At 42.5% G+C, this 26,767-nt stretch overlaps 1 protein-coding gene across 8 annotated transcripts in view; it reads right to left on the bottom strand.

Annotated features, from left to right (window-relative positions):
• The window catches only part of usp48 (ubiquitin specific peptidase 48), a 105,722-nt gene that overhangs the window by 29,645 nt on the left and 49,310 nt on the right, over nt 1–26,767 (bottom strand). For 5 of the 8 annotated variants that reach the window (XR_009796822.1, XM_061832513.1, XM_061832512.1 and 2 more), the window contains exons 15-20: nt 24,756–24,830; nt 23,734–23,858; nt 12,621–12,746; nt 12,475–12,536; nt 9,901–10,011; nt 2,859–2,989 (exon numbers count right to left, since the gene is read on the bottom strand). Coding sequence is in view for 7 of the 8 variants with exons in the window: in XM_061832513.1 (XP_061688497.1) it covers nt 2,859–2,989; nt 9,901–10,011; nt 12,475–12,536; nt 12,621–12,746; nt 23,734–23,858; nt 24,756–24,830 (630 nt within the window). In the remaining variant the exon portion in view is untranslated. Of the gene's footprint in view, nt 1–273; nt 892–1,072; nt 2,378–2,858; nt 2,990–9,900; nt 10,012–12,474; nt 12,537–12,620; nt 12,747–23,733; nt 23,859–24,755; nt 24,831–26,767 lie in introns of those variants that run through there. The other 3 variants (XM_061832515.1, XM_061832516.1, XM_061832510.1) reach the window with 3 other exon arrangements.

A 26,767-nucleotide genomic window follows, 5' to 3' on the forward strand; every position in this document is an offset into this window, starting at 1 on the left:
GGGTTGGGCATCATTTGAAATTGAGCCATTAGGTCCCAATTCTGGTTACTTATTTCGATTCCGGTTCCAAATGATTCTATATTCAAATTCTTTCAGCAGGCTAGGTTATAAAAGTTTCCAGGGTTTAAATAAAGTGTGTCCACATTATGAAAATCAATTTTATTAGCATCCCATAGCATTGAATTACAAAAAAAATATTATTAATTCACAGAATTAACATTTGACTCCTGGTTCTTTATAACCAGTTTCAGAATCAAACCTACTAAATAAAAGGCAATGTGTGTGGAACTAACGCAATTAACTTATTAATTAATGTTTCAGCTAAAAGCTAAGGTTTTTTTTAATCACATCAAATGGTTTATTTGTGCAAGTTTTAACTTGACTTCTGCTTTTAAACTTGTAGCCTTTTATTTTTAAGGGTTGACACCGGAACTCAACATTTTGACAAGAAAACTTCAACTTGACACCGGTGATTATGTTGGTTTGAGAAATAAAATAAATGCTAAAAACCATCAGTGCAAAAGTTAAACCAAGCAAGTGAAACCAAGCATTTACCTTGTTAGCTATCTCAATGTTGGCACAGATCTACTTTATTGTTTCACTGACCCAACCAACAGAGCTGACTTCACTGAAGCTCCACGCAGCGTAGGCTGAGGCTCGCAGCGCATCAGACGTTACAATCGTGAAAGACTCATTTGAACAATATAATCTTACTCTAAGCATTGCATTGAGGCAATCATTAATTTTAGCAAAGCTAAGATAAGACACGCTTTTGTTTGCCACCAACATCGGACACAAGCACATCTTTGTGTGCGTTTTTCTTCATTGGATTTCAATGCTTCGTTGCCTTTCGCCTCAGCTTCTTCTGGGTCATTTTACCAGGAAGCGAAACTGGGAACCCAAATTTTAAATTGGAATTATTCCAGCAGAACAGGAATGTTAGCCCAGGTTCCAATCTGTTCTTGATTATCAATGCCCAACCCAAATAAAAATACATGAAATTATGTAAAAAAAAAAAAAAATCGAATATTTTCAATGAATTATGGTCTCAATACCTTTGGAGGGTAGAGTACAGTCCAAAAATACAACAGAAAAGTATGCTTTTGTTGCAGCCAAATGTATGTGTAGTCTTTTCAATATATATATATAATGTTTAAAGTGCCTTGTGAAAGTGCTCGGCCCCCTTGAAGTTTTCAAGCTTTAAACAAAAAATATAAAATCTTTTTTTGTTGTTGTCAAGAATCAACGACAAGTGGGACACAATTGTGAAGTGGAACAAAATTTATTGGATATTTTAAACTTTTTTAACAAATAAAAACCTGAAAAGTGGGGCGTGCATTATTATTCGACACTTTGCATTAATACTTTGTACTGCCACCTTTTGCTGCAATTACAGCTGCAAGTCGCTTGGGGTATGTCTCTATCAGTTTTGCACATCGAGAGACTGAAATTCTTGCCCATTCTTCCTTGCAAAACAGCTCGTGCTCAGTGAGGTTGGATGGAAAGCGTTTGTGAACAGCAGTCTTCAGCTCTGCCCACAAGTTCTCGATTGGATTCAGGTGTGGAGTTTGACTTGGCCATTCTAACACCCGGATACTTGTGAACCATTCCATTGTAGATTTGGTTTTATGTTTTGGATCATTGTCCTGTTGGAAGATAAATCTCTCTCCCAGTCTCAGGTCTTTTGCAGACTTCAATAGGTTTTCTCCCAGAAGGGTTCAGTATTTGGCTCCACTCATCTTCCCATCAATTTTAACCATCTTCCCTGTCCCTGCTGAAGAAAAGCAAGCCCAAACCATGAGCCTGCCACCACTATGTTTGACAGTGGGGATGGTGTGTTCAGGGTAATGAGGAGTGTTGCTTTTATGTCAAACATATTGTTTTGCATTGTGGCCAAAATGTTTTGATTTCATCAGACCAGAGCACCTTCTTCCATGTTTGGTGTGACTCCAAGGTGGCCTGTGGCAAACTTTAAATGAGACTTTTTATGGATATCTTTGCGAAATGGCTTTTTCCTTGCCACTTTTCCATAAAAGCCAGATTTGTGCAGTGTACAACTGATTGTTGTCTATGGACAGACTCTCCTACCTCAGCTGTCGCTCTCTGCAGTGCATCCAGAGTGATCATGGGTCTCTTGGCTGCATTTCTGATCAGTCTTCTCCTTGTTTGAGGTGAAAGTTTAGCGGAACGGCCGGGTCTTGGTAGATTTGCAGTGGTCTGATACTCTTTCCATTTCAATATGATTGCTTGCCCAGTGCTCCTTGAGATGTTTAAAGCTTGGAAAATCTTTTTGTATCCAAATCCGGCTTCAAACTTCTCCACAACAGTATCTTGAACCTGCCTGGGATGTTCCTTGGTCTTCATGATGCTCTGTGGACTTTAAAACAGAACCCTGAGACTATGACAGAGCAGGTGCATTTATACAGAGACTTGATTAGACACAGGTGGATTCTATTTATCATCATCAGTCAACATTGGATCATTCAGAGATCCTCAATGAACTTCTGGAGTGAGTTTGCTGCACTGAAAGTAAAGGGGCTAAATAATATTGCATGTCCCAAATTTTTATTTGTTAAAAAACTATAATATCCAATAAATTTAGTTCCATTTCACAATTGTGTCCCACTTGTTGTTGATTCTTGACAAAAAAAATGTAAATTTTATATTTTTATATTTGAAGTCTGAAATGTGGTAAAAGGTTGAAAAGTTCAAGGGGGCCGAATATTTTCACAAGGCACTGTATATCAGGCTGCAGCAGCTGCATGAGATGTTCCACTGTGCAACTCAAGTCTGACAAGAAAATAAGTTTCAAGACTTGTCCCGCAGATTAAATATTTTCCCCACTTTTGTACTCTTACCAGGCTGAGTGGTGTATTTAGTGGTGGGACCTGTGGGAGTGGTCTGTTTGAAGCAATGGATGGAGATGGGCTGGTCAACAATGAAGAGTTTGCTGATAACCTCCCATTCACTGGGCCAGAGCAGAGCGATGCTGTGCAGGACAAACCAAACTTCATGAGCCGACATTCAGGTTATCTATGAAATTTTTTTGACATTAGAAAGTAATCAGTCTCCTAATAAACGTCTTAAATGTTGCTTGGAATTGTACTTTTTTTGGGTCATGCATTCTTCCAATTCCAAAGTGTCCATTTTAAGTTACTTACAAATAGTTAATATATATTTCAAAAAGCATAATAGTCAGACATTGTGAAGTAGTGCGATTAACATAAAACGGAAAAAAGAAAACAGAAAAACTGTGACAAAGTACTGTCCTTTTGTCAAGGGTAATTGAGTGTTTCAAAAGCATGATAGTCAGGATTGAGCAAAGTGTTGCTCTATTAAGATTTTTTCAGCATGTTTAGAGGTGTCAGTAGTGCATAGGGCATGGAGTTTAATGCTTTGGATCCCCTCCGGAATAAGACTTGTAGTGACTTGGATGTGATGTTTTCATCTCTTACTGACCCGATGACACATCAGAATCAGAATCAAAAATCACAAATAAGCTTTATTGGACAAGGATGTAACAAGACACAAATTTGTCACCGGTACTTTGTGTCGCCCGAATGTGACATAAATGTTGAGTACAAAGAACAATAGTTTTTTTTTTTTATGTATTGTGTTTTCTGAAGACCTCACATTTGTGAAGTTGTGCAAGCTTGCAGTCTTCTAGCATATAGAGCAGGGCTGCCCAGACGTTATCACCTCAAGATCTACTTTCAAGCAGCCAGCCTCTCACGGGATAGTGATGATAATCCTCCCAAACCGTTTTAAGGTTAATGTTATATTCCCGCCGATATTTAAAATAGAGAATTAGCCTTTTGTGCACTATGCTTTCATCCTAGATCAGGCTGTGTCAAGGTGGAATTTTAACATTACACGCCCTCTCATCCTGCACTTTCTACTTTGGCTTCAGACCAGAACTTTCCCACTCGGAAAAGAGAAAATCTCGTCCAGTTCGATTTTGGACTCATCTGATCACAAAACCTTCACCCATGACTCCTCTGTATCATCCAAATGGTCATTGGAAAATTTAAGACTGGCCTTGACGTGTGCTGGTTTAAGCAGAGGAACCTTCTGTGCCATGCACGATTTCACATCATGACGTCTTAGTGTATCACCAACAGTCACCTTGGAAATGGTGGTCCAAGCTCTTTTCAGGTCATTGAGTAACTCCTGTCGTGTAGTCCTGGGCTGATGCCTCACCTTTCTAAGGATCATTGAGCTCCCACGAGTGAATATCTTGCAAGGGGCTCCACTCCGATTGAGATTGACGATCATGTTTAGCTTCTTCCACTTTGTAATGATTGCTCCAACAATGGACTTTTTTTTTTCCCCCACCAAGCGACTTAGCAATTTCTCCATAGCCCTTTCCAGCCGTGTGGAGTTGTACAACTTTGTCTCTGGTGTCTTTAGACAGCTCTTTGGTCTTGGCCATGTTACAAGTTTGAGTCTTACTGATTGTATGGGGTGGGCAGGTGTCTTTATAAAGCTAACGACCTCACACAGCTGTATCTCATTTAAGATAATACATGGAGTGGAAGTGGACTTTTAAAGACGGACTAACGGGTCTTTGACGGTCAGAATTCTAGCTGATAGATGTTCATATACTTATTTGCAGCTGTATCACACAAATGGTTTAAAAAAAAAAAAAAATCATACATTGTGATTTCTGGATTTTTTTTTTTTTTTTTAGATTATCTCTCTCACAGTCTTCATGCAGCTATGATGATAATTTCAAACCCCTCCATGATCTTTTTTTAGTGGGAGAACTTGCAATATAGCAGTGTGTTCAAATACTTATTTTCTTCACTGTAGGTTCCCTCGCTGTCGAGGTGTTCAAGGATGAAATGCAGACCCTTGTTGAGTGCATCATCTGAAGATCTGAGCTCAGTACGCTAACTGAAGTGGGTCTAGCTGGGGACCTGTGACACACTTGAGATGGTTCAGCAAGAGGCGTTCCAGGGACTTCGTGACCACAGATGTCAAGGCAACAGGACTCCAGTCGATTAAACCCGAGATTGGAGATTTCTTGAGGACCAGGATGATTATGGAGCGTTTGAAGCAGGTTGGTACTTCACACAGTCCTCGAAACCTGTTTAAGATCTTTGTGAAGACTCGTCTCCAAAAAAGCCAGGTCGGCTTGCAGTACATTCTATATCACTTTATGGAAGAAAAATAAATAAATAAATAATCGGCGTTTTGGAGCCAATTGGCTGCATCATCGAAGCTCCACCCAGCGACTCTCGCGCTCCCTCCCTACTCCATCACTCTCTGCCATTTTCTACACTGTTAGTGTGTGTGCGTGACAACCTCTCCAGTTGAAAATGCCTCCAAAGCGCCCGTGCTTGAATTTAAAGCTGCCCCCAGGGCACCCAAGCTGAAGAGGAAGATGCAAAAAAATAGCGTGGTGACTGAGGAAGAGGTGGGAGCTGCGTTCGCTTTAGGTGATTGCAAAAAAACGGCCCGGTGACTGAGGAAGAGGAAGCTGATGGATCGCAGAAAAGTAAAACTCTTGGATATGATCAAAGATGGCAGAAGTTATGCTTTTGTGGTGCCATTATCAGGCATGTGATTTGACTTAATGAAAAAATTTAAAAAAATAACCAAGGGTCTGGGGGCTGCAAGAATGATCAAAGGATGATCACCAATTTTAATGTGCAAGTTTTATAAATTGTATTATGAATTAAACATATCTAGTACATTAATAAATAAATGCTATTCTGTTTTCAAAATGTACACAATAAGATCATTCAAGATTTAGGTGCTTACCTTTACCCCCAAAGATTACAAATTCAACTAAGTAAACTACTAGAAGTGAAACTAAATTGAATTCAGATTTCCGTCACGGCATGCAAGCGTGTTTTCATAGCGTGTATATCGTATCCATTCAAAACCATTTTTATTTCTTGTTTTTGTAAATGATGGAAACGCATGAATTTGACAACAATTATCAGGGTTAAATAATAGACATTTTTACAAGTAATCGCTTCTGAACTCTTACCTCATGTCTGACCAAACACACTAAGTCTGTGAGCGCCCACTTTGACCACAGTGAGCAACATCAGATGTATACAGTGTGGTCAGATCAGTGTCATCCATTGAAGTTATATGGCTCATTAAAGATTCAAATTACAGCATTTACGTTCCCATCAGAACATTTTTAGAACAATTTTGTGTTTTTGCAAACCTACAATGGAAATGTCGACAAGCAAAAACATACATTGCAAACCAAACCAAACCAACTTTTTCTTTCGGTTTGTCCTGTCCCATTTGGGGGTTGCCACAGCATGTCATCTTTTTCCATTTAAGGCTATCTCGTGCATCCTCCTCTCTAACACCCACTGTCCTCATGTCCTCCCTCACAACATCCATCAACCTTTTCTTGGTGTTCCTCTCGCTCTTATGCCTGCCAGCTCCATCCTCAGCAATACTCACTCTCTCGCCTCGGAACATGTCCAAACCATCGAAGCCTGCTCTCTCTCACCTTGTCTCAGAAACATCCAACTTTGACTGTCCCTCTAATGAGCGCATTTCTAATCTGTTCTAATCTAACCTGTAAACACCAAGCGAGAACCTCAACATCTTCATTTCTGCTACCATAAATTCTGCTTCCTGTTCCTGGCCGTCTCTAATCCATACATCATGGCTGGCCTCACCATTGTTTTATAAAATTTGCCCTTCATCCAGGCGGACACTCTTCTGACACATAGAACACCAGACACCTTGCGCCAACTGTTCCACCCCGCTCTGACCCATTTCTTCACTTCCTTACCACACTCTCCATTGCTTTGTAATGTTGACGCCAACTATTTGAAGTCGGCCACCTTCACTATGTCTTCTCCCTGGAGCTTAACTCTTCCTCCGCCGCCCCTCTCATTCACACACACATATTCTTTTTTACTACGGCTAATCTTCACTCCACTCCTTTCCAGTGCGTACCTCCAGCTTTCTAACTGTTCCTCCATCTGTTCCCTGCTCGTCTGTCAGCCTATCCATTACTACCGCAAACAGAAAGGGGCTAAGAGCGGAACTCTGGTGCAGTCCCACCTCTACCTTAAATTCTTCTGACACACCAACGGCACATCTTACCGCTGTTCTACCCTCATACCCTACTAGTAAGCTTCTTTCGGCTTGTCCCTTTCGGGGTCGCCACAGCGTGTCATCTCAGATGAACACACAAATGTTACGCCGGATGCCCTTCCTAAAGCAACCCTTCTCAGGGAGTGGAGGCCCCAGTGGGATATGAACCCACAACCCCTGGTGTACCAAACCAGTGCGCTAACCACTGAGCTACATGTCCTGTACTATTCTAACATATTTCTCCACCACGCCAGACTTGCGCATGCAGTATCATAGTTCCTCTCTTGGTACTCTGTCATAGGCTATCTCTAGGTCTACAAAGATACAATGTAGCGCCTTCTGACATTCTCTGCACTTTTCCACGAGCATCCTCAAGGCAAATAGTGCATCTGTGGTACTCTTTCTCGGAATGAAACCATACTGTTGCAGAAACTTACTTCTGTCCTAAGCCTAGCCTCCACTACCCTTTCCCATAACTTCATTGTGTGGCTCATCATCTTCATTCCTCTGGAGTTTCCACAGTTCTGAACATCGCCTTTGTTCTTAAAAATGGGGGCTAGTCTTTTCACCTTCAAGACATTCTTAACCAGGTCTTCTTTTAAAATAACCCCTACTCCATTTCTCTTCCAATCTACTCCATGATAAAACAATTTAAACCCTGCACCTAAACTTCTAGCCTTATTCCCTTTCCATTGCTCTCTTGGATGCACAATATATCAATCTTTCTCCTCATCATCATGTCAACTAACTCCTGAGCGTTTCCTGTCATAGTCCCAACTATAAATTTGAATCGCTTCAAACTTTAATTTATTGTTTTTTAAGCCACAATTTTATCCGTCTGTTTTTCTTGGTGTTAAACTGATTTCTTGCTTGCAGAATATCTGAAGCAATGCAAACAGTTTTAAGGTTAATGTTATGTTGCCCCTATATTTAAAATACAGAATGAGCTTTTTGTGTCCTGTACTGTCTGTGCTTTCATCGTGGATCAGGCTGTGCCAAGGTGGAATTTTAACATTATACACCATCTCATCCTGAACTTTCTATTTTGGCTTCAAAGAAAAAGGAGAAAATCTCATCCAGTTTCATCACTTTTTCTTCTGTTAATCACATACCCCGACATTCATTACTTTTACCATTATCATCGAGAGTAAACATAAGCATCATGTTCAGCTCGTCTTTGCTCTACGTTGGCCAGATTGTGTTGATAAATAAACTTTTGAAAAAATTTAAAAACATTCAAAAATATGATACGAGCTGTCAAGTTTAGCAATTGTGTTGACGGTGTTATGTCCTTTTACAGGGTGTTGGATTAAATGTATTAATTGTGCATAAAGGTATCTCATTTGCGGTCTTGTTTTGCTTTGAATGCTCTTTTGCTATGCTTAATATGCTTAAATTGACCAACGTTTGCTTTGTTTGCTTACGGATGCTTTGTTTACCGATTCACAGTTGCTTTATCACATTTGCTGTGTTTGTTATGTTTCGGACCACCCTAAGGAATTAATAAAGAGGATTTGTCGAGATCTGGCCAGAACGGCTGGAGCTGGTGAGAGAGACACATCCAGCGTTCTCCTCACGAGCAACGGTTCCTCTTGTTGAGGAGGGGGAGCCACACTGGAAGTCATGTAACAGCGGCACACTGGAAGTGATGTTATGACAGTGCATCATGGACATTCGGTGCTACACGAGACATCATGCATTTGCATTGTGACTTTCTGGACTGCAATAAAAAATTTATTTTATTATTGTTTGAAAAGCAACTGAAACCAATATATACATTTTAAAATAGGTATTGTTATCAAAACTACATATAATATTCATCACTTTGATGATAATACGAGTCCAAAAAAGTGAGCGGGGAGTGTTTTATTAAAGCGCAAAGTTATGAAAGTCTTACTAGACATCCCAGTGGTGGCCATATTGCCTGCGACGTCATTTGGAGCTGTCACACTGGGACAGTCGCCAAAGAAAATACGCTGTGCCACCTGCTATGACAGATGAACAAGAGAGATTTTCGGATTTTTCTGATGCCCCTTCTGAGACTAAAGCTCTTTTTGAAGAAGAGAACATCTCAGAAGCAAGTGAAGTGACCACTGCCATATTACCCTATAGTTTTGAGCCGTAGTTGATGATATGCGGATCACTTCTAACTGACAACAGACTCCCCAAGACAGATGAGGAGGACGAGGAACCCGATCAAATATTCAAAATGACTAGCCCATAATTGTTCGATTTCCTAACCCTTTTACAAATCTTGTGTATGAAGCGTACTCAGGAGGACCCAAACCGGGCATAATAAATATGTCAGGGGTGCCCAGACACCTGTAGCCTGTTAGGGGGAGAGCTGCTTTTTCCTCCCCGCACGCTGCCAATCCACATCCGCGCCGGCGAACGTGCATTGACACATTTAGCACCCCTCACTTACATACTTTATAAATTACTTGTGTGTTGTTACATACTTGGCCATTAAATCGGATCCTGATTCTTTGCACAGATTTGCATAACTCTGAGTAAAAAAAAAAAAAAAAAGTTCCCTGTCAATGTACTCAACATTTTAGTTTTACAAGGACGTTTCCAACTGCCGGAGACAAATTGCTTGTGTTGTTTTAATACTTGACCTTCAAGGCCACACTGTCCTTAGTATTTGCCTGCATATATTTCTGGCCATGCCAGGAAAACAAAATTTCATACTAATTGGAGGTCATAGAAGTTAACCTCTAAAGTTCCCCAGCAGTTGTAAATGCACAGTTCGCCGAAGATATTTGCAAGTGAAGAGAATGAAGTCAAGGGCATGTGTTATTCTCTGAACTGAGAAGGACTCACTGTCGTGTGTCTCCATTGATTAGGGAGTCGTAGGTGAACATGAAGCCTCCATGCGTACAAACCAGAAGGCTGTTTCCCACATTAGACACTGGGGAGGATTTAGTTGGTCTCCTGGAAGGAAGGAAGGAAGGAAGGAAGGAAGGAAGGAAGGAATGGAGGGAGGGAGGGAGGGAGAGAGAGGAAGAAAGAAGAAAGAAAGAAAAAGAAAGAATCAAAGATGGAATGAATGAGGAAAAGAACGCAAGCAAGAAAGGAAGAGGTAAAAAGCAAGAAAGGAAGGAAATAGACAGATACTTTAATCATCCCATGAGGGAAATGTAAAAAAAAAAACACAAAAAACAAATGGCCTGACAGGTATTCAATATAGAGTGGAACCCCCAGTTACGAACGGCCTGGTTTACAAATAATTAGGGTTCTGTCAAAAGTTTAGAAGAAAAATTATCTGTATTTACGTGTTATTTTTGGTTTGCGAACGGTCTTAGAATGGACAAACAGAAAGCGTCATACTGTGTTTCTACTGGAGTAGCATGTTCATCAGTGGCTCCAAGCATAATGCATTCCTGTTAGGTGAAAACTACTCTGCTCCTCTGCGTAAGGCGTAAATGTTACACTTGCATTGTAGGTGGAAGTTCTGTCTCTGTATCCTACATCACACATCAATAGCGTGATTACTTTGGCAAAAAACAAAAAGTTTTTCTCCCTTCAAAAAAAATGTCATTTATTGAATTGCAGGATCTTGCTATGCCGTCAAAATGGCTCTTCATGCAGGTGTTCGCAAGGCAGAAGTTGCGCCCACACACATTTAGCCATTTACGGATGTGATTACAGGTAGCTGCTGTGTGTACTTTATGAATGAACATGGATGTAGATAAAGTCCATTTCTGCCAGTTTAAAAAATAAAATATTTGTTTTTCTTTTCAAGCAGTGTAGGAATCTGATTTCCGGTCACATCTACAGTATATAAATAAAGGGCCTTCTGGAAAGAGGTGAGACAGGCTCTAGATGGACAAGACTGGAATATGACTACCAAGGTATTCAGAGAGGGAGGCAGGAGAGTACATGGGGTGTCTGTCGTCTTTTAGGAAAGGGGAGAAGGAGAGTTGGTGTTGGAACCCCAAAATACAAGAAGTCATCCAAGGTAAGAGATTAGAGAAGAAGTGGCGCAAGGAATACATTGGGATGCGTCGTAGGGCAACAGTAGAGGTGGCGAAGGCTAAACAAGAGGCATATGACGACATGTACTCTAGGCTGGAGACAAAAGGAGGAGAAAAGGAGCTCTACAGGTTGGCCAGACAGAGGGATAGCGACGGGATATATGTGCAGCAAGTAAAAGTGATTAAGGATAGCGATGGGAATATGTTAACTGGTGCCAGTAGTGTGCTAAGTACTGTAGATGGAAAGAGTACTTTGAGAAGTTAATGAATGAAGAAAATGGGAGAGAAAGTAGAGTAGAAGAGGCAAGTGTGAATGACCGTGAAATGGCATTGATTAGTATGGGAGAAGTTAGAAGGGCACTGAACAGAATGAATAATGGAAAGACAGTTAGTCCGGATGACATACCAGTGGGGGTATGGAATCAATTTGGTGAGTTGGCTGTGGAGTTTTTGACCAACTTATTCAATAGAAGATGCCTGAAGAATGGAGGAAAAGTATGCTAGTCCCCATTTTTAAGAACAAAGGTGATGTTCAGAACTGTGGAAACTACAGTGGAAAAAAGATGAGCCACACAATGAAGTTATGGGAAAAAGTAGTGAAGGCTAGACTCAGGACAGAAGTAAGTATCTGCAAGCAACAGAATGGTTTCATGCCTAGAAAGAGTACCACAGATGCACTATTTGCCTTGAGGATGCTTGTGGAGAAGTACAGAGGAGGTCAGAAGGAGCTACATTGTATCTTTGTAGACCTAGAGAAAGCCTATGACAGAGTACCAAGAGAGGAACTTTGGTGCTGCACGCGCAAGTCTGGTGTGGCAGAGAAATATGTTAGAATAGTACAGTACATATGAATTTTGGGGAGAGTCTTCCTTTAAACGGTAATGTGAAGTCCCACCGAAATATTTTTTCTGAACAAAAAAAGGGAACTTTTCCTGAATCCGTTTGTTGCGCCAAGTTCAATCAAATTAGAAAAGAAATATAAAAAAAAAATCTGCATCGGAATTTTCCCAAGTTTTTATGTTAGTGCACTTTTCAATGAGGAGTCCTACTCCTCTTTCTTAACCTCCGTTAGTTAATGAGTAATACAAAGTTATGGTTCTTTTGTGTTTTATTTTTGATAGTGCATTATCACTTATGCAGTATATTGCACTGTTTTTATATATCGCACTGATTAAGAAGCTAAGCACATCATTTTGGGGCTGGATTATTTGGATTTGTAATCATTTCAAAAGGCCTTAGCTTGGTTTAAGAATATTTTGGGCTACAAATGGGGTCATGGAATGAATTAAGTTTGTAACCCTAGGTTCTGCACATTATAAAGGCTCAATCTTTCTGACAGTTGTTACACTGAACGTAAATATGACTGTAGAGTCACACAGAATACCAGTTTGTTTCTTTTGCAACGAGGAAAAAAAAATACCTGATAAATTTTCGCCACTCATCCACAAAAAACAGAGGAACAACATAAAGTATGTCTGTGTCCTGGAGAGACAAAGCACAAAAGATTTATTAATCAATGCCAGCACATTGATATTGCAGTGTTTAATTTCATAATGTGTTACTTACTACCTCAGGCCACTTGGTGAGAATTGGTCGGTTCTTCTCATGAAAGAGGTTGAGAAGCTGGTTCTTCTGGTCCAGAGCCATCATCTTACTCACAGCCTCATTGTCCTTTTCTTCCTGTTCCAGTGTCTGAACAAGCAGTTATGAAATGTTTGGATTCTGCTTCACTCCATGATAGACTTAACACAGAACTGGTAATGGTGAGGCGAAGAGCGCTATCATTTTGCCCTGAAGTAAGGACATTAGGAAATTTGAAAACATTCCCAGAGCCGCCGTACTACAGAAATTCATTATAGGAACATTTAGTCTGAATTTCCATAATTCCAAAATTTTGCAAAAAACATTACCACAAAACAGTTATTGCAGTATATTATGTAAAAGGATAATACTGATAATACAGATGATACTGTTCAATTGCAGAACATAATCACATCTCTTTGATCATAATTAATCATTAATAAACTATGGTTCTACATTTGTAATTTTTACATTTTTATTGCATTAACCTTGTAATGACAAATGCAGTTGCAACCTGACTCCAAGTACAAGAGACTAAAGACGTGCCAACATAAAAAATAACTCTGGTATAAACAAATAAAAACTGAAAACCCTATTATATAAATCACTATCGTTAAGTCTATTAAATCAAATTAATCACTGCAATATTCAATTAAAATAGCACTATTTTGCAAACAAGCATATAATATTGCAGAAAGACTGAATTGGATAGTTTATGCTTGGACAATAGTTTATTATGTGAATATACTTGTGTAGAAATCTCTTGGATGCTATTTAGATTGCCTTGTGAAAATATTCGGCTCAAACTTTTCAACCTTTTGCCATATTTCAGGCTTCAAATATAAAGATATAAATATAATATTTTTTTCGTCCAGAATCAACAACAAGTGGGACACAATCGTGAAGTGGGACGAAATGTTTTGGATATTTGTATGTATATATATATATATATATATATATATAATATATATATATATATATATATATATTATATATATATATATATATATATATATATATAAAGAATATATTTGAATATATACTTTTTTAACAAATAAAAACCTAAAAAGTGGGGTGTGCAATATTATTCAGCCCCTCTACCTTCAGTGCAGAAAACTCACTCCAGAAGTTCAGTTATGATCTCTGAATGATCCAATGTTGACTGATGATGATAAATAGAATACACCTGTGTGTAATCGAGTCTTCGTACAAATGCACCTTCTCTGTGATAGTCTCAGGGCTCTGTTTAAATTGCAGAGAGCCTCATGAAGACCAAGGAACACACTAGGCAGGTCCGAGATACTGTTGTGGAGACGTTTAAAGCCGGATTTGGATACAAAATGTTTCCCAAGCTTTAAACATCTCAAGGAACACGGTGCAAGCAATCATATTGAAATGGAAAGAGTATCAGACCACTGAAAATCTACCAAGACCCAGCCGTCCCTCTCAACTTTCACCTCGAACAATGATGCAGAGATGCAGCAAAGAGGCCCATGATCATTCTGGATGAGCTGCAGAGATCTACAGCTGAGGTGGGAGAGTCTGTCCATAGGACAACAATCAGTAGTACACTGGACAAATCTGGCATTTATGGAAGAGTGGCAAGAAGAAAGCCATTTCTCAAAGATATCCATAAAAACTCTCGTTTAAAGTTTGCCACAAGCCACCTGGGAGACACATCAAATATGTGGAAAAAGGTGCTCTGGTCAGATGAAACCAAAATCGAACTTTTTGGCCACAATTTGGCATGAAAGTAACACAGCTCGTTACTCTGAAGACACCATCCCCACTGTCAAACATGCTGGTGGCAGCCTCATGGTTCTCTCCATCCAACCTCACTGAGCTCAAGCTGTTTTGCAAGGAAGAATGGGCAAGAATTTCAGTCTCTTGATGTGCGAAACTGAGAGAGACATACCCCGAGCAACTTGCAAATGTAATTGCAGCAAAAGGTGGCACTACAAAGTATGAATGCTAGGGGGCCGAATAATAATGGCTATGGCAACTGAGGTTTTTATTTGTTAAAAAAGTATAAAATATCCATTACATTTTGTTCCACTTCACAATTGCGTCCCACTTGTTGTTGATTCTTGACAAAAACATTTCAATTTTATATCTTTATGTTTGACGCCAGAAATGTGGCGAAAGGTTGAAATGTTCAAGGGGGCAGAATACTTTCACAAGGCACTGTATTATTAGCCACTGTGTTATATGACAAATATTTTTTTATAATTATATGCCCCCTCCTCGAGCCGTCACCTAATCGTGGTGTAGGGGTTTGTGTGTCTCGATGATCTGAGGAGCTAAGTTGTCTGGGGCTTCGTGCCCTTGGTAGGGTCACCCATGGCAAACAGGTCCTAGGTGAAGGACCAGACCCACAAAACCCCTATGATGACTACAAAAACTGGATCTTGGTTTCCCTTGCCCGGACGCGGGTCACCACTCTGGAGCCAGGCCTGGAGATGGGGCTCGAAGGGGAGCACTTGGTGGCCGGGCCTGCACCCACTGGGCTCGGCCGGGCACAGCCCGAAAGGGTAACGTGGGTCCCCCTTCCAATGGGCTCACCACCTGTGAGAGGGTCCATAGGGGTCGGGTGTAATGTGAGTTGGGCGGTGGCCAAAGGTGGGGACCTTGGCGATCCGACATGGAATTTCACCTCTTTGGCAGGGAAGAAGCCCGAGTTGGTGCGTGAGATCAAGATGTTCCAACTAGATATAGTCGGACTTGCCTCTATGCACCACTTGGGCTCTGGCACTACTGCTCTTTGAGAGGGGTTGGACTCTGTCCACTCTAGAGTTGCTTATACTTATACTTATTGCCCCCCGGCTCAGGGCTTGTACGTTGGGGTTTACCCCAGTGGATGAGAGGGTAGCCTCCCTGCGCCTGCAGGTAGGGGGATGGGTCCTGACTGTTGTTTGTGCTTGTGCACCAAACAGCAGTATCCACCCATTTTGGAGTCCTTAGACAGGGTTCATACTCAGTTTGACCCAAAAAATTTAAGGGCTTTTTAGGGGCATTCTTAAAAAAAATTTTGAGCAGACATGGAAAAAATTTAGGGCCGACACGGAAAATTTAGGGCCATCGTGGGAAATTAATACTCACCCAATGGTGCCATCAACCGTTCTTTGTTCATCAAATGTTCCAGTACCTCAGTAACTGTGACAGTGATCACCTGTCGCCCCTTGTGGTAGTTCGCATTGATATGACCCTTGTCAATGTCTTCACATAACAGTCTACAAAAAACATATTCAAACTACAATTGCAACTATATACACAAATGTCTTCGACTGATGTCTGTCTCAGCACCCCTATTCTGGCTCCTTGAGCCTACCCAGTACCTCCTCTATTTGTTGTTGCAGAGGTGCCAAAGTGTCTCTCTTGTCCTTTGCTCTGCCTCTGAGTGCATTGGCCTCTGTGATAAACCTCAGATTCCTCTTTTCTTCTGCCTCCTCACACAGCCTGTCAGCCTTCTCAATAAGCGTAGATATGTCAGTATTCTGGCTTTTTGGGGTTTGAGGCAGTAGAGATGAAAAGTGGGCAGCGATGCCAAATGAAGCCAGGTACGAAGTCTTCCTTTCCCCACAGTGGTAGTTTTTAGCAATGTCACTGTCTGGAAACATGACTGCACTTTGGAATTATTTTCACAAGATTTGTAACTGTAATGGCTGCAGATCACCTTTAAAGTCCACACGATCTCTGCCTTTAATGAGTCCGTCTTTGTGTATTAAACTACGTTAATAAAACCTGACTTCCGGCTGGTTGAAGTCGATGACTGGACAACTGTAAGTGCGCATGCACTGCCAGTACCACTGCCTGAAGTTGATGCTTCACTATCTTGATATTTTAGAAACAGATTCATACCAACGGAAGATGAGTTTTCGCCAAATCAGCGTGTGTCCTGTTTTTCCCGGTGCGACTCCAGCACTTTGACGCCCATCTTTTCAAGCTGGTAACTCTGCTTGCACAGATGGCAGTAAAACATGTGCCGATCTTTTGGATCTCGACGAACCCAGCTCCCGAACTCCTTACTTTCAACCCAAGCATATTGAAAAATGATACAAGTTGGATCGCTGAAAAAAACTACGCTATGTCGTAACGAAGACGAAGTGAAATGCCGACTCACGGAAACAAACAATGGAATATCGACAAGATGGCGACTAGTTGTCAACACGGTGACTTCCGTTGACAATTTCCATCTGTTTTGGACGCCAGACGGATTGCTATTTTTTTGGGGGAGGATTTTGGCGGTCGAGGTCCTCCCCTTTGATTTTTTTTAATTTAAGGCCTTTTTAGGGGCTTGACCGGTTTTCGGGGATTTTTAAGAACTTTCAGGAGCCCCTAAATGCACCTTCAAAAATTTAGGGGTTTTTAGGGACTTTTAGGGCGGCGTGCGAAACCTGTTAGAGAGAGTGCTAGAGAGTGCCCCCTCCGGCGACGCCATCATTCTACTGGGGGAATTCAATGCCCACATGGGCAAAGACAGTGAGACCTGGAAGGGTGTGATTGAAACACCCCCCCCCCCCCCATCAGAACTAGAGTGGTGTTCTGTTGTTGGACTTCATGGATTGTCCATAACAAACACAATGTTCAGGCATAAGGGCGTTCACATGTCAACTTGGCACCAGGACACCCTCGGTCGCAGTTTGGTGATCGACTTTGTGGTCATATCATCGAACTTGCGACCGCATGTCTTGGACACTCGGGTGAAGAGAGGGGCGGACCTGTCAACTGATCACCACCTGGTGGTGAGTTGGCTCTGATGGTGGGGAAGATCCCAGTCCAACGTGGCAGGCCCAAACGTATTGTGAGGGTCTGCTGGTAACAGCTGGCAGATTCCCCTGTCAGAAGGAATTTCAACTCCCACCTAACTCACGAGGAAACTGAGTCTGGGTGCTCTGAGGTGGGCTCTTCTATCTCTCGGGTTGAGGTCAACGAGGTGGTTAAAAGCTCCTGGGTGGCAGGGCCCTGGGGATGGATAAGATTCGCACAGAGGTCATAAAGGCTCTGGATGTTGTGGGGCTGTACTGGTTAACACGCCTCTGCAACATCGCATGGACATTGGGGACAGTGCCTCTGGATTGACAGACTGCGGTGTTGGTCCCCCTTTTCAAGAAGGGTGACCGGAGGGTGTGTTCCAACTATAGAGGGATCACACTCCTCAGCCTCCCTGGTAAGGTCTACTCAGTAGGACTGGAGAGGAGGGTCCGTCGGGACGTCGAGTCTCGGATTCAGGAGAAGCAATGTGGTTTTCGTCCTGGCCGTGGAACGGTGGACCAGCTCAACACCCTCGGCAGGATCCTTGAGGGTGTATGGGAGTTCGCCTAACCAGTTTACATTTGTTTTGTGGACTTGGAGAAGGCATTCGACCGTGGCCCTCGGGGACTCCTGTGGGGGGTTCTTCGGGAGTATGGGTACCGAATCCACTAATACGAGCTGTTCGGTCCCTGTACGACCGCTGTCAGTTTGGTCCGTATCGACGGCAATAAGTCTGACTCGTTTCCGGTGAGAGTTGGACTCTGCCAAGGCTGCCTTTTGTCACCGATTTTGTTCAGAACTTTTTTAGAGAGAATTTCTAGGCGCAGCCGAGGCATAGAGGGTGTCCAGTTTGGTGGCCTCAGCATCTCATCTCTGCTTTTTGCAGATGATGTGGTTATGGTGGCTTCATCAAGCCATGATCTCAAAATCTCAGTGGAGCGATTCGCAGCCGAGTGTAAAGTGGCTGGGATGAGAATCAGCACATCCAAATCCGAGACTATGGTCCTCAGTCGGAAAAGGGTGGTGTGCCCTCTCCAGGTCGAGGATGCGATCCTTCCCCAAGTGGAGGACTTCAAGTATGTTGGGGTCTTGTTCACGAGTGAGAGAAGAATGGAGCGGGAGATTGAGAGACAGATCGGTGCAACGTCTGCAGTGATGCGGACTTTGTATCGGTCCGTTGTGGTAAAGAGGGAGCTAAGTCGAAAGGCAAAGCTCTCAATTTACCAGTCGATCTACGTTCCTAACCTCACCATGGGCATGAGCTGTGGGTAGTGACCGAAAGAACAAGATCCCGGATACAAGCGGCCGAAACGAGTTTCCTCCGCAGGGTGTCCGGGCTCTTCCTTAGAGATAGGGTGAGAAGCTCGGTCATCCGGGAGGGGCTCAGTGTCGAGCCGCTACTCCTCCGCATTGAGAGGAGCCAGATGAGGTGGCTGGGGCAACTGAGTCGGATGCCTCCCGGACGCCTCCCTGGTGAGGTGTCCCGGGCATGTCCAACCAGAAAGAGAGCCCGAGGACGACCAAGAACACGCTGGAGAGACTATGTCTCTCGGCTGGCTTGGGAAGACCCCAGGATCCCTCCGGAAGAGCTGGAAGAAGTGCCTGGGGAAAGGGAAGTCTGGGTATCCTCCTGAAGCTACTTCCCCCGCGACCCGACCCGGAAAAGCGGTAGTTAATGGATGGATAATTACATGCTTTTAAATTGACCAATTCTCAGATTCTCCAGTGAGGTATTCATTTCTGGTTCAGAGGCCGTCTTGTGAGGGTGTGAATTATTTTCCATTTTTATCTTCAGACACATGTTCATTTGCTTATTTTGTTGTTCAAACTTGGTTACTCTCTGCAAAAATGAAGTTTCAGCTTCCAGATTCTACTGTATCAACCTATTATTCAGTGTTTTACGACTTCGTGAAATGAAAGCTAAGAAATTACAGTCATGGTTTTTCCTACCCACTAACTTCGTGATAAATAATGAGTAAAAAATGGTGGCACGGTGGCATGTTCTCCGCCTGCCTGCATGGGTTTTCTCCGGGCAATGTGGTTTCCTCCCACATTACCTAAACATACATGGCTGGTTAATGGACTCAAATGCCTGTAGGTGTGAATGAGAGTGTGACTGGTTGTTTATGTGAATGACTCCTGTGACCCTTGTGGGGATAAGCGGTTCAGATATTAAATGGATGGGTTCATGTGTAAAAAACATGCTAAGAAGTCTATGTAGTTAATTCACTACCATGGAGGCAATGATGAGCGACTTATCCTTCACAGTTTGCTAGCCATGAGGCTTAAAAAAAAACAAACTTGGCCCCAATGTTTTTAAGCAATATAGTATTTATTTAATCAGATTTATTTAAGAAACTTTCATCTCCATGACTGGACACCACTGGTGTTGGGGGGGGGGGGTCTGTTATTAACTAGTGCGAGATGTCGTCCAGAAAGTTTGGTGTCACAGTAAAAGGTCTGAATATTTATGGTTACGTGATATTTTAGTTTTTCTATTTTAATAAATCTGCAAAACTTTCAACATTTTTTTTTTTTTTTTTTTTTTGAGAAAAACCTCAAGAGTGCTCAGGACATCAGACTGGACCGAAAGTTCGACTTCCAGAAAGCAAGACCCTAAGCACACACCTAAAATAAAGTGGCTTTAGAACAAAGTGTTCTTGAATTGCCCAGTCAGAGCCCTGACGTAAACCCCATTGAGCATCTCTGGACACACCCGAAAATTGCTGTCCACCAATGTTCACCATCCAACCAGACAGAACTGGAGAGATTTCGCAAGGAGGAATGGCAGCGGATCCCCAAATTCCGAGGAACTTAAAGGTTTCAACAGTTGACAGTACAGTTGGACAGCGTGATGAAGGATGCCTCCCGAAGTCAACACTGATCTCTACAGTCTTTAGTCTTCAAGCTGTTTTGGGAACACGAAACCTCCAGTCTCGCCACTTCCTGTCCAAACGCGAACTCGTCGCCATCTTTGATGATGCGGACTTCAAGAGTTTGACAGCTGGGACTATTTCTGCAGTCCTTTATGTAGAGAGAAGAGCAGCGGGGAGAGGACACAACCATTTGCTGCCCCGGTGGAGATGGGTCATGTGGATGAGGTGGTGTCCCCTACCCTCACCTGCAGTGTCCTGCCTGTTACAGTGAAGAAAATAAGTATTTGAACACCCTGCTACATTGCAAGTTCTCCCACTTAGAAATCATGGAGGGGTCTGGAATTTTCATCGTAGCTGCATGTCCACTGTGAGAGAGAGAATTAAAAAGAAAAATCCAGAAATCACAATGTATGATTTTTTTAACGATTTATTTGTGTGATACAGCTGCAAATAAGTATTTGAACACCTGTCTATAAGCTAAAATTCTGACGCTCAAAGACCTGTTAGTGCGCCTTTGAAAGTCCACCTCCACTCCATGTATTATCCTGAATCAGATGCACCTGTGTGAGGTCGCTAGCTGCATAAAGACACCTGTCCACCCGATACAATCAGTAAGACTCAAACTTGTAACATGGCCAAGACCAAAGAGGTGTCCAAAGACACCAGAGACAAATTGCACAACTCCACACGGCTGGAAAGGGCTACAGAGAAATTGCCAAGCAGCTTGGTGGAAAAAGGTCCACTGTTGGAGCAAATCATTAAAAAATGGAAGCTAAACATGATGGACAATCTCAATTGGAGTGGAGCCCCATGCAATATATCACTTCGTGGGGTCTCAATGATCCTTAGAAAGGTGACAAATCATCCCAGGACGACACGACAGGACTTGGTCAATGACCTGAAAAGAGCTGGGATCACCGTTTCCAAGGAAAATTGAACTTTTTGGTCATAATTCCACTGACCGTGTTTGGAGGGGATGTTTTTCTGCACATGGGACAGGACGACTGCACTGTTTTAAAAAGAGGATGACCGCGGCCATATATTGTGAGATTTTGGGAAACAACCTCTTTCCCTCAGTCAGAGCATTGAAGGTGGGTCGTGGCTGCGTCTTTCAACATGACAATGACCCTAAGCACACAGCCAGGAAAACCAAGGAGTGGGTCCGTAAGAACCATATCAAGGTTCTGGCGTGGCCTACCCTGTCTCCAGACCTAAACCCAATAGAAAATCTTTGGCGGGAGCTGAAACTCTGTTTGTCAGCGACAGCCCAGAAACCCGTCTGATCTGGAGAGGATCTGTGTGGAGGAGTGGGCCAAAATCTTTCCTGCAGTGTGTGCAATCCTGGTGAACAACTACAAGAAACGTTTGACCTCTATAATTGCAAACAAAGACTAGCTGGCTTTGAGGCAGTAGAGATGAAAAGTGGGCAGCGATGCCAAATGTAGCCAGGTACAAATTCTTCCTTTCCCCACAGTGGTAGCAATGTCACTGTCTGTGAACATGACTGCAAACACTTTCGAATTATTTTCACAAGATTTGTAACTGTAATGGTTGCAGATCACTTTTAAAGTCCACACGATCTCTGCCTTTAACGAGTCCATCTTCGTGTACGTTCATAAAGCCTGACTTCCGGCTGGTTGAAGTCGATGACTGGACAACTGTAAGTGTGCATGCACTGCTAGTACCACTGCCTGAAGTTGATGCTTCACTATCTTGATATTTTAGAAACAGATTCATACCAACCATATGTGCGTTCATCTGAGATGACACGCTGTGGCGACCCTGAATGGGACAAGCCGAAAGTAACTTACTATTCATACCAACGGAAGATCAGCGTGTCTCCTGTTTTTCCGGTGCGACTCCAGCACTTTGACGCTCATCTTTTCAAGCTGGTAACTCTGCTTGCACAGATGGCAGTAAAACATGTGCCGATCTTTTGGATCTCGACGAACCCAGCTCCCAAACTCCTTACTTTCAACCAAAGCTTCTTGAAAAATGCACTTCCCCATGATACAAGTTGGATCGATGAAAGAACTACGCTACGTCGTAACGAAGATGAAGTGAAATGCCTACTTACGGAAACAAACAATGGAATATCGACAAGATGGCGACAAGTTGTCAACACGGTGACTTCCGTTGACAATTTCCGGCTGTTTTGGACGCCAGACGGATCGCTATTTTTTTTTTAGGGAAAATTTTGGCGGTAGAGGTCCTCACTTTGATTTTTTTTAATTTAAGGCCTTTTTTAGGGGCTTGACCGGTTTTCGCTGATTTTTAAGGACTTTCAGGAGCCCCTAAATGCACCTTCGAAAATTTAGGGGTTTTTAAGGACTTTTAGGGCCGCATGCGAACCCTGTTGAAGGAGAGGAGTTTGGGGATGATGGTGTTGAATGCAAAGTTTAACTCCATTACCAGGATCCTCGCATAGGTCCCCACACTGTTGAGGTGCTCTAGGCTGAAGTGCAGTCCCATGCTCACAGCATCACATGCTGACCCGTTTACTAAGAAGACAAACTGCAGTGTGTCCAGTAGAGGACCTGTGACACTCTTGAGGTAGTCCAATACAAGGTGTTCAAAGGACTTCATGACCATAGACGTTGAAGCGACAGGCCTGTAGTCAATCAGCCCCGACATAAATTTCTTGGGAACTGGGATTATGGTGGACCGTTTGAAGTAGGATGGCACTTTGCACAGTTCCAGAGACCTGCAAGGTTGGGCCCACCGGTTTGTTAATCTTTTAAGATTGTAAAATGTATCTCACATCCTGTCAGTGGATGATCAGTCCAGAGGTCAGAAGTGTTGAAGTGGACATTACGGAATGGTGGGTGTAGGGTGTGAAAGTGTCGTTTTCAAATCTACTGTGAAAGCTGTTCAGGTCATCAGCTAGCCTACTACTTGTATTATTCTCTATTTGGGGAAGACATTGCTTGTAATTAGTTAGCGATTTTAATGCATGCCATACTGATTTGGAGTCATTAGCACTCAACAGTTTTTCAGCTTTGCTGCATAATCACTCTTTGCAATGTTAATGTCTTTAGCAGGCTGGTTTCTTGTGCAATTGTTCAGGGACCTAACACCGCTACGATATATAACCTTAACCTATAACCTGCCAAAGCTGCTCAGGTTTGGCAGTAAACTTTTGCTTGTTATTGAATGTGAGAAAAGTTTTTGTTGGTGCAGACATTACAGAAACCGCCATATGATGTAATCGCATCGTATATTCATCTACCTTGCTCGTTAGTCTGTGTCGTAAAAACAACTTTGAAGTCGTAGTTTTGCCTTGTTGGTTCACATTTTCACAGATTTTACCGAAGGCTTCTCGTATTTAAGTACATGCCTGTATGTACAGTAGGTATTAGATAGATTAAGAAGTGATCAGATGAGCCATGGGCAGTGGGAGAAATGGCACAATAAAAGCAAGGCAGTTAAATGAAAGAAAATGAGAGGAAATAAGAGTTGTGTTCACTTACCAGACACTGTGGGCAGGGACCTTGGTCTTGGGTAAATTCTTGGGCTTTGGGGAAGTATGTTCTAAGCTTTGTCCAAACTTCAGAAGAGACCAGTTTACGTTCCGTGTCCAGAATACTCAAACCTCCTGATGTGGCAAAAACGGTTGCCATACATTAACCCATGTCACATAAAAGTAACCTTGGAGTTTGTACGCGTGTAGATTGTACATGCTAGGTCAGAGATCGGCAACTCAAAATGTTGAAAGAGCCATGTTGGACCAAAAATACAAAAAACAAATCTGTCTGGAGCCTCAAAAAAATAAAAGCCTCATATAAGCCTTACGGTGAAGGCAATACATGCTGTATGTCTCACTATCCAAATGACATAATGAACATTCACGATTCAGTGTTTATTTTTCCTGCAGCGCTTCCTGGTGGGAATGACGTACCACGTGACAACTATGCTGTACGATGGTGTTTCAAGTTTTACTTTCATTATTGATGCATTATGTTGTGCTGCAGTGATAAAAATTGTAGAAATACGAGAATTTTTTGTCATTATTATTTTGATTAAAAAAAAAGATAATGGAAAATTCCTCCTGTAATTTTAGACCTCCCCATGGATATTAACATGCAGCCTGCAAATATAAAAATAAAACAGCAGCCATTCAAAAAGGTAAAGTATCTGAAATTAAAATAATAGTTTAAGTTTGATTTCTGTGCATTATCTTCAGTTTTCGGCGAATAGTAAGACAGGCACTGGCCACACCGAGCTCAAAGAACTACGTGTTGGAGGTTATGACGCAATCTTTGTTGACAGAAATGTTCACATTTAATACTGAGTCGATACATTTTTACAGCCTTAGAAAATGTTAAAAATGTTTGGGTCATGTTTCTCCTTCTACATAAATCACATTGAAACGAAAAATATATTTTTCTTCCTCATCTTTTTCCATTTTCATACATTTTTGTAAAAGCTCCCGTGAAAGAGCCGCATGCGGCTCTGGAGCTGCGGGGCGGACCGCTGTGCTAGGTGAACATACCATGACTGCAGACAAGGTCCTCATTGAACATCTTCATCTCCTCCTCGTTGCCCTCTGAGAGCTCAGGGCCGCAATCTAAAAGTAAACAACAACTGAATTCATGTTAAAATAGAATACAGTGACACCCACACTAATTCCAAAGGTCTCTGAATAAGTGCCCAAGATTTTCCACATTTCATATTCCAGTCATTCCTTGCCATATCCCATTTACGTGTTGCCCTCCCACTACTTCCTTACCATCTCAAACCTACTGTTGTACAAGTCGTTTAGTAGCAGCAGAGTGGGTGACTGAATGTGCACTACCCAGCTACAGAGGCACCTAAACAGAGATATTACTGCAGAAAGGCAATTAAATCATTATCAATATTTTCTGGTCAAAAATCTGTGGAATACCTGAAAGTAAAAAATTGCACTTCCATAACATAGTATCAACTTTCTCCCAAATGACCTAATGTTCTGTATGTCTTCTTCCTGATTACCATTTTATCTTTTTGATAATTGTGTAGTTATATATGTACCTCAACGCTACAAAACTATGAGAAGCCCAGTGACTTTAACCTAAACCTCACAATCTTTAGAAAATATAAAATAAATATCAGGGTGGTCTAGAACATACCATCCCGCGAAAAAAACGGGACTACTGCATATATTGGTCAGACATGCAAAACCCAAAGGCATGAAAAAGGAAACCCCCCCCCCAAAAAAAAAATGTTAGGATGCCCCCAGACCCCATAGAGAACTGCTATTTATTTTAAGAAATGTAAGAATCTTGAAGATTCTGAAGAGTAAAATAAGGCAAAAGAAAAAAATGTCACGCAGATGAACTTACACTGCTCACGTTCCCTCATTTATCGGGTATAATGCTGAGTTCAATAATCAACATTGTGGTCGTGTCATCGAATTAGTGGGAGTATGTGTTGACACGTCTCCGTATGACACGTGGGTGAAGACAAGGGTCGGAGCTGTCAAGTGATCACCATCTGCTGGTGAGTTCACTCCAATGTTGGGGGAAGATGCCGATGTGGCAGGCCCAAACATATTGTGAGGGTCTTCTGGAGACATCCAGAATCCCATGGTGCACCAATTGGCGTCTCAGGAGAGGGAAGCAGTGCACCACCAACTCTGTGCAAAGTAGGGATGGGACACTGCTGACCCGCTGATGTCATGAGTGAATGGGAAGAATACTTCGATGACTTTCTCAATTTTGCTGACACACCTTCCCATGAGGAAGCAAAGGTGATGGGCTTTCCTATCATTGGTGGTAAGGTGGTTAAAAATATCCTCACTGGATGAAATTAGCCCAGAGCTCCTAAAGACTCTGGAGGTTGTGGGTTTGTCCTGATTGACACACCTCTGCAACATCACATGGATAGGCAGACTAGGGTGGTATTCCCCCTTTTTTAAGAAGGGGGACTGGAGGTTGTGTTTCAACTACAAGATGATCACACTCCTCACCCTACCTGGTGAGGTCTTTTCAGGGGTGCTGGCAAGGAGGTCCTCCAGGAAGTCGAATCTCAGATTCAGGAGGAGCAGTTTTCGTCCTAGCTGTGGAACAGTGGACCAGGTCTATACCCTCTGAAGGGCCCTGTAGGGTTGGAGTACGCCCAAGCAGTCTTCATGTGTTTGCAGATGTGGTGAAGGTGTTTGACCATGTTCCTCTGGGAATCCAATCGAGGGTGATTCCCTGATACGGGCTATTCGTGGGATGAAACTCTGCACCTCCAAATCTGAGACTATAGTCCTCAGTCGGAAAAGGCTTGGCGCGCCCTCTCCAGGTTGGGGGTGAGATCCAGCCCCAAGTAGAGTAGTTAAAGTATGTTGGGGTCTTGCTCGCGAGTGATGAATGGATGGAATGGGAGATCGACAGGGGGATCAGTGCAGCGTCTGTAATGATGCGGACTTTGTATCAGCCTGTTGTGGTAAAGAAGGAGCGAAGCCGATGCTCACAATTTACCGGTCGATCTACGTACCCTGACCTATGGTTCCGAGCTGCAGGTCGTGACCGAAAGAAC

Source organism: Syngnathoides biaculeatus, chromosome 10, assembly GCF_019802595.1.
Source record: "Syngnathoides biaculeatus isolate LvHL_M chromosome 10, ASM1980259v1, whole genome shotgun sequence".
Classification (NCBI taxonomy): Eukaryota; Metazoa; Chordata; class Actinopteri; order Syngnathiformes; family Syngnathidae; genus Syngnathoides; species Syngnathoides biaculeatus.